Genomic DNA, 9,301 nt, shown 5'->3' on the forward strand with positions numbered 1-9,301 from the left:
GAAAGAGGCTAAAGCCCATAACAGTCTACATTTTTGTATCACACCCTATATTATGTATTATTTTAATTTTATAAATAAATGATGAATGATGAAAATGACAAAATTAAAATAAATTGTTTTTTATTCATAAATCAACGTTATTTTCAGTCCATGATTAGTCCTGTATCAAAGAGTATTAGCGGAACCGATTACCCGGATTATATGAGGCATTACTGTATACGTTGTAGGGGAAGTTGCCGAATTTGGACCACCTACACTTGTTTTCAGAAGACTTGATTGTTTTTTGTGATGTTTGACAGTTCTCGATTAGTCCTGTTTTAAAAAGTCCAGATATTAGCATAACCGATTACCCGGACTATAAGAGGCATTACTGTATATGTTATGTTGTAAGAAAAAGTTTCCAAATTTGGACCAGAAACCTAACTGATTTTAGTGCGGTTTGAAAGTCCTCGAAAAGTTATGTTTCAAATAGTCCAGAACTAATTATCCGGATTGTACGAGACATTGCTGTATATACTATATCATAAGGGAATGTTTTAGAATTTGGACCACTTAAATATGTTTTGAAGAAAGCTGATTGCTTTTATTGGGGTTTATTTTAAAAGTGGTAATGCTATGTATACTATGTCGTAAGGGAAAGTTGTAGAATTTTGACCACCTAAATATATTTTCAAGAAGCCTGACTGCCTATAGTCCGGTTTTAAAGACATCGAATCGTTATATTTCAGAGTCCGGAATCAATTATTCGGACCGTAAGGAAAAGTTGTCGAAACTACCTAAACATGTTTTCATGAAATTTAGCTGCTATTGTGCGGTTTATTTTCGAAGGATGTTTTTAAACGGTTCGGGATATTAGTGGAACCAATTACACTCACTATGAACAAAATAAAATTTGTTGAAATATTGGCTTTTACCAAGTTGTATTTAATATAAAAAAAAGTTGTATATTTTTCGGAGTATTAAGTGACAAAACTTATTATTCCAGGAAATAGTCGTTTTTGTACTACGTTTTACACACATAAAGCGTTTGCTACAATTATGTAACGGAAAAAAATAAGTTAACAAGTGTATTCAGTTAAAAGTTGTCATCATAGTTTTTAATGAACATATTAAAACCTTATTCTGGAAATAAGCGCTATATTCTTGTTACATAATATGTACAAAAATGTGATTCAAGAAACCAAGAAAAAATCTAGAATTGAAATTATGATTGATAAAAAAATATTATGATAAATTAATTACAAATATTAGGTAACTAAAAAATAATTATCAAGTGCATAAGTAAGAGATATACTTTTTTTAGTTCTATTTTATATTTGTCTTCTAACGAAAGTTAAGCAGCGTGCTTTTCTGATTATAAAAATAAGTATTATAAATATGCAATTTATAAGGGAAATGTCTCACCTAAGAAGAAATGACTGTACTCTAATTATACTAGTTTTGGACTATAAAAATCAACTTTTTACATAAAAAATTTGGGGATTTATTATGGACACATATTTAGAAATAATAATATCAAAAAAAAAGATATTTAAAATCGAATGTTAAAAGAGAATGTAACAAAATGAATGTTTGAAAGCAACACTTAATTAACCAAAATAAGTGTAATTTACCGTTTGACCAATATATGAAAAAAAAATCGTTTATTTGAAATTTTTATTAGTAAATATTTGAAATTATCAATAAGTGTAAATGAGGAATATTAAAATTCAACAGGTTTTCGATTCGTACAAAAGTTCTGAAATGAATAGAATGTATCTACGTGAGAAATAACTGAAGATATCAATAGGTGGTGTCCATAGAAGGAGGTCTCGAAATTCGATATGGAATTCTCGCCAAAATGTGCTTCTATTGGAGAACCTTCTTGACGATTTGACACGTAGCCTCGCATAGGAAATGGAAAACGGTTTCGGCTACAAAAGTGGACACAAGGCCACGGCCGAATCACCGAACGAATACTTCGTAATTGAAATACTTTGGAGTCATCGCACGGCTCACTTAAGAAGCGATCAAAATGCATTTAGAAATTGCATTTGTTACATGTTCTTAATGCGATTAACACCGAATTATCGTAGGATTGAAATAAATGAAGAACGAAAAGAAATTTTTAAAAAAATACTAAATCTTTTTTTTATAGTAATTGGAAATTTTCAACAAGATACAAAATTATGTATATATAAACTTAGTTGATGTAAACAAGTGTACTAGAAAACACATAATTATGAAATATTTATTTATTACTTAATAATTATCTAAAATATTTTCAAATGAAAGTTTCCTCTCCTCATTTCCACAAAATTAGTGTTATAAATATGGAATAATCATTGAAATTCTAAAATAAGATTATTTTATTAATTAGAAAACATGATTTCATCAAATTTGTCAACATACATAAGACTTTTATTAAAAGAAAACAAATATTTTTTTTCTAATAATTTCCATCCATATGATTATTTTGAATCTGCTACTATCCGACTTTAATCTTACTAAATTGAAACAAATAATTTGAGTAAAATATATAATTTAATTCAAGTTTCATACATTTTTGTTTATTAATTTAATTAGGAGATTAAAATGAGAACAATTAACAACTCATTAATAAACAATAAATATAAATACGAATGTAAGAAATGATGAAAATGCATTTAGTTTTTGCTATTGAAAAGCATTCTTAATGCGATTTACACCAAATTGTCATATAATTTAAATGGATAAAGAAAGGTAAGAAATATAAATAAATATAATAAAGCAATTTCTAATCTCGATCGGAAACTTTCAGCGTTTTCGGTTAACACATTCTAATTGCTCTGCACATTCCTACTACACTCGGCCTTTTACTTACATCCATGTGATCAAAACGTAGTCAATATACCGGTTTTCCTTAAATGCTTTGTAAATTTTCAGAATACTCCGAATTCACACTTTATTATTATAATTCTATCAACAGTATTATTCTTCAAGTTTTCTTAGGAAATTATATAAATTTCAATAATTACTAATTTAAAATAATATAAATTGTGACGTAAATTATAAACTTTAATACGTTTTTGTATTAATTTGTATAGTATATTTGAACTTTTATTTTTAGCTAAAATTAATTTTAAATTAAAATGTTTTATGGAAATATTCTTTTATGATATTTAGTAATTATTAATTTAATCATTGTTATTATGAACCGCACTATGCGAGGTATTGCTATATTATAAAACTATTTGTGTTTAATTTGTAAATAAATTATAAAATATTTTAAATATTTAGAAATTAAATATTATTATTATTTAATTTGGAATTTTGTTTTACAAAAATATTTGTCAATTATATATGCTAATTAGTAATACAATAATTAAATCAATATTGATTAAATACAAATGAATCCAATACATAAAGTTGTTAATGCCAGTTGGTAACACCACAATTTTTTTTTTCTCTCAACGGTACATCAATTATTTGTGTATAATTAGTAAATAATGAATAACATGACAAATTCATTTAAGTTTTTAATTGAATTTTATTGATTTATTAACATTGAAAATCTACAATTCATGATCATGTATGTCATAGCAAAAGTTACGTATATTTAAAGAAATTGTTTTCCAAATTGAAAAAAAATTGATATATAAATGCTGAATTCATATACTAAATATTTATTTCTTACGTAAATTCATTTTCATTTATTGAAATAAAAAAAACAGACATTCATTTTCGTAATGTATAGACCAGCGTTGCTCAAACTTTTAACGTCACGGGGTTGACATATAAAAAAAATTACATAAGGTGACAGTTGTCAACTTTTAATGCGACTCAATAGGTTATGAAATTAAAAAAAAAAAAGACGTAAGGTGACAACTGTCAACGTTTAATGAAACTCACTATATGTTGAGAAACGTTCATATACACTTAGCAACGAGCAATTCGGTTTTCGAACAACTTTCGCAAAAGACTTTTATGTTCGGACAACAAACAAATGTTCGTATACCGAACCGATTAACGTTACTTTTTATGTTAAATTATAAAGCATTTCTTAAATTGATGATCGGTTTACGAACAATTTGGATAAAGAACAACTACTGTACTTATATTGTGTGTCAAAACTTTTTATTCCGACAAATTGGCGCCGTATGTCCAATTATTATTTATAAATTAATTAATTGTGGGAAATTATTCACAATCAAACTCATTATTATTGATAGAATTACAGAGGACATCACTTAAAAATTTGCACGTGTCGGTTTCTGACTAAATGATTTTTTATCATTTTTTTTTTAATTTAATAAATATATGCTTATAATTAAATATAATGGGAAATTATTAACGTTTTGTGCATTTTGAGACAAATATCTGAAATGCAAGATGATTACTCTAATTTACAAAATATTTGTGTCTACTTTATCTCAATGCACATAATGTGTAAATTGAATCATGAATATTTATACTTTAATTGAGATATTACCGTTTTCTTTTACATAAGGTAATCTATTTCTTCACAACTATTTCATGCATTATTCAAGTTTATTAACATAGTTCCACCATAGTTCCACCACAAAGTTTTACTAGTTAGTAACAAAAAAATATAACAATAAACAAAGAAGATAAGTCACATTTGTGTGTCATTATTGACTTTAAAAATTAAAGGTTCTAAAATAGCAAATGCAAATCAAGAGTTTGAGTGAAATCACTGTATATAAAATTCATTGTAATTTTAACATCAATGTGTAATTCTTAATAATCCTATTATGTTAAATCAATAAAATAATTCACAGAATTTAATTATTTAATGTATCTAAAAACCGATTTTATAAGTATATATTTTTTAGAATTAAACTTTCGTGCATAAAGAAAATTAAGTAAGAAATATAATAGCAGTAATTATATTTTTTTGTAACATTAATCTGATCTCGTGTGAGATTTTAATTCCGAATTTAATATTTCTAACTGTAATTTGATATTAACCAACAGTTTTTAATTACTTTTAATTATTGTTATTTCATATATTTTACATTAAGCAGAAATTTCAACATTTGAATACTTAAAAAAATCCGCTTATTATAGATGAAATACGATAAAACCGTTATTTAGTTTGGTTACATTAGAACCAATTTGTTTGGGCAGAAAAACTGTACTAATTTAGGACCAATGAAAAGGTTTATATAAATAAATTGAAAAGAAAAAACAGTTTATACTTATTTTTATATACAATTAAATTGTATGACATCATTTATTTTATTTTATATAAACGTCCATTTTTTTTTGATGAGACGCTTAAAAAATATCAAAATTACATAATCATTTCACAAATTGAACTTTAAAACCAAAAACGTTGCTTGGATATGTTGGTAACAAAAAAAAAATAATAGATTTGTGATTTTTACATATTACTTTAATATTAAAATATAAAGTTTTTGTTATCATTTACAATGATAAAAACATGCATAAAATAGATTCGAGAATATTTTTGTTTGTTTTCATTGTTTAAGGTCAACTGTGAAAACAAATAAGTAAGATCCAAATACGTAATAGGATTGATTTAGTAATCGACCGGTTATTTAATATCAGGAAGCAAAACACAAAACAAATAAAAGATATTTACTTTATGTATTCTTTATTTGAATTAAAAACTGAAGAGTTTTTATATGCAGATGTATTTGTTTTATAGAAGCTTTTTAACGGTTATCTAAGATGCAAAATTATGGAATGCGAAAATCACGCTAAGGGCTAATTGCATTTATGTGTATTTACACTAATAACAAATATTTGATTAGAACAACACGTGTTACAATTTAGCAATAATTAATGTTCATAAAAAGAATACATTATCATATATTTTTTATTAAATTAATAATTATTAATTTCTTGTTTTTTTTTTTTAAGAATTTGCAAGAATATGTGAATATTTGGTATTGGATTCTTGATGATTTTTGAAGAAAATGCTGAAATTTATGTCACATTTCTAAATGTGATATTAAAATTAATAAAATAATCTATAATTCTTTGCAGTTGATTCTAATAAAGTTATAATAAAAACTTAATAAATGTATGACTTAGTTTTAACATTATAATATTGCATTTTTTCTCCAATATTATGTTAAAAAAATAGCGTCAATTCTTTTTATTTACTGAAGAAGATAATAAATATTTATTTGTGTGATTTTCTTCAATACTGAAAAATATTTGAATTTTTTGTCTAATTATATATAAGAAAAAGCAATTTAAAATTTCTATCATAAAATTCATAAATTGTATATTTAAATTATTATAAAGTATTGTTATTGGTTTATGTAGATCTAAAGTGTTTATTATAATGTATTTCTATATATTATTTCATAGTTATCATCATTTTTTTAAAGGTAATTTATTATGAACATAAAAAGTATTGAATGAAGTGACATGGTTTGGAAATAAACCAATAAATTGTGTAAATAATAAGAATAAAATATAATAAATTATTACAAACGTTTCTTTATATTTTCTATAAATTGACATTAAATAATTTGATTTTATTATCGATAAAAAATATCAGTTTTTGCATGAATTTGATGAATAATCTTTAATAAAATATTAACATATTAAATAAGATGAACTAAGGAGAAAAAACATAATGTTATGTTCTTTCATACGTTTTTTAAATTATTTATATTTCTATATTTTTTTGATAATTATTAATTTTTCTTAATAATAAAGATATTAATAAATTAATATTTATTAGAATCTTTCCTGAGCAAACAATTAACTATGAACAAACTTTAAATAATTATATAAAATTTGGTATTCTATTAATTAAAATTACTACAATTTTCATACCATAAGATGCACTTTTTATGTAGAGAAATTAAATTAAAATTATTTATTTCTTACAGTATTTAGTAGTATATCAATTTTAAATATTATCTATTAAAATCACTTGATATTTGAAGCATTGGTGAATTGTCATTAATAAAATAAAAACATATGAAATATAGAGAATAAACTTAGGATTCTGTTGTTTAACACATTTTTTTATATTTATTTATGATTCCATTGTTTATTTTTCTTAATAAGAAAGATTTTTAGTAATTATGTGGCAAAAAGTAAAGCAAAAAATTGCGTTATTATATTCGGGTTCGTCGTTTGATGCAACATTTGAGTCTCCGGCACTTACTTGAGGTTTTCTTGTATTTGAACTCGATCATCTTGGAGTAGGTGAAAAATCCAATTGGGCAAGAAGAAGTAGAAATAAAACGCAGCTGAAGGAACACGTTCGGTTAATCGACGTCGAGGGTTCGAGAAATGTTAACTTATTGGCTGAGATGTTTCGTGTTTAAATAGAGGTTAGACTGTGGTCGCGCACTTCGGGCTTGTGTCGCGGCGTTGGCGCGTATTTAATTATCCGGTCCGTGGGTTTGTTTGGAGCTTTTTATCCGTGGGGTGTCCGACTAGTGGGGGACCAAACTTTGTAACGCGATTGACGTCGTTCCTACCTCGAAAACCGAAGCCGTCATCGCATCGCATCCACCGCCGCCAACTCCTCCTCCACAACTATCATCATAATCATCATCCTTAGTAGTAGCAACAAACGCATCATCAGCATCACACCACTTCCAATACCGATGCGAATCGCTACAAATAATAATTATAGTTATAGCGGCAATAAATCAATCTCCGTCGAAGGCCCGGATTCCCCCAGGTGGCGGGGTCGACCAGACGTAATTGCGGCCGCCGGAAAGGAAACGCTCTATCGACCTGCAATCATTTCCCTGACGACAATTTTCTTCATTATATTTTTATTTGTTCCCGAGAATCAACAATTATCTTTAGCACTTTATTTATTACCACCATTTTCTTGCAAACAATTAACAACTATTAATAAATATAAGTTATTTTGCATTCTTAAAATAGCACTGATATTAATTACCGTATTTTTGGACCATAACACGCACCTTTTTACATAGCGTTTTTACTTAGATTTGGGTTAATTCTTATAACATTGTATATGGTAGTAAAACAATGTTTGTAACCGGACAATTTGAGTATTTATAATATAAACAGTATAAAAAATTACTTGACTATATAAATGGAAAAAACCGATCTTGAATGTATACAAAATAATTTTTATTTTGCTCAATAAAAATTTAGTTTCTTTTGAAATTTTCAGACCATACGACGCACTTTTTATGTAGTGTTATTTACATATTAAGGATTATACAAATAAACAGTAGAAAAAGTTACTTGACTATATGAAAGAAAGAAAAACGATCTAATATATATAAAAATAATTGTGTGTACTAATTTTTAAGAATATATTTTTATTTTGCTCAATAAAAATTTAGTTTCTTTTGAAATTGTCAACCGTACTGTAGTGAATCCTCACTGATTGAAGCCGCACAATGCGTGGTATTACTGTATATCAATTATAATATATTTGGAATGCGTTTTATACTCTATAGTCCGATAGTTTTTACTCATAATTAAAATCCGCACTTTATTTATTGGAATATTTCTTAAGCAAACATCTCACTATAAACAATTATATAACATTTGGTATTCTGTTAATACTTATAGTATTTAGTAGTATGTCAAATTTAGAGATTATCTAATAAAATCGATTAAGATTTGTAGCTATGTACTGACCATAAGACGCATTTATGTAATTAACTTAGAATTGATTAATTCTTATAGTATTTTATATAGTAATATATCAATTTTAGAAATTATCTAATAAATTAGGAGTGCGTCTTATACTCAGACGCATTTCTTTAATTACTGCCTTTCTTGTGAAAACAATTAACGTATATTAATATATATACAACATTTGATATTCTGATAATAAAAATTACCGCAATTTTCGGACCATTATACAAGAAGCGTATTAATTACATACAGTAATGAATGTCAACCGCGATCTTAAATTTACTCAATGTTCACATTAATGAACATATTGTGAATAAAATTATACGACATAAAAAAATAATTATATTATGGTTGATGGTCACATGTAACTAAAATATTCGTGCTATAAACAAAGTCATTTGAAAAATTCCGAAGCAAAACATCTCTAGATTTTGTAATAAATAATAAAAGCAAATTAAGTTATTTATCGGAAGTCTGCTTTGGACATTATAATTAGAAAACAAAACACGTCTGCAACTGAAATGGTCTGGCAAAGTTTAAATATCTTCGGTAGTCTATAAACCTGTTGTTGTTTGTTGCTGTCTTAATATTACATTTGTAAACTAATTAGAATTTGATTTAGATAATATTCTGTAATTAATGCAACACTTATTAAAATTTACCTTCTACTTTTTTTATCACTTAATTAGATTATTAC

General features: G+C 25.7%; 1 protein-coding gene across 1 annotated transcript in view; it reads right to left on the bottom strand.

Annotated features, from left to right (window-relative positions):
* Positions 1-7,365, bottom strand: part of LOC108557362 (scavenger receptor class B member 1) — a 22,085-nt gene extending 14,720 nt beyond the window's left edge. The window contains exon 1 of the mRNA XM_017913847.1: positions 7,136-7,365. Within this exon, the coding sequence (XP_017769336.1) occupies positions 7,136-7,166 (31 nt within the window). The 5' untranslated portion in view covers positions 7,167-7,365. The remainder of the gene's footprint in view (positions 1-7,135) is intronic.
* Between the last annotated feature and the right edge of the window lie 1,936 nt (positions 7,366-9,301).

This window comes from Nicrophorus vespilloides, unplaced genomic scaffold (assembly GCF_001412225.1).
Source record: "Nicrophorus vespilloides isolate i.1.1-1 unplaced genomic scaffold, Nicve_v1.0, whole genome shotgun sequence".
In the NCBI taxonomy this organism is placed as follows: domain Eukaryota; kingdom Metazoa; phylum Arthropoda; class Insecta; order Coleoptera; family Silphidae; genus Nicrophorus; species Nicrophorus vespilloides.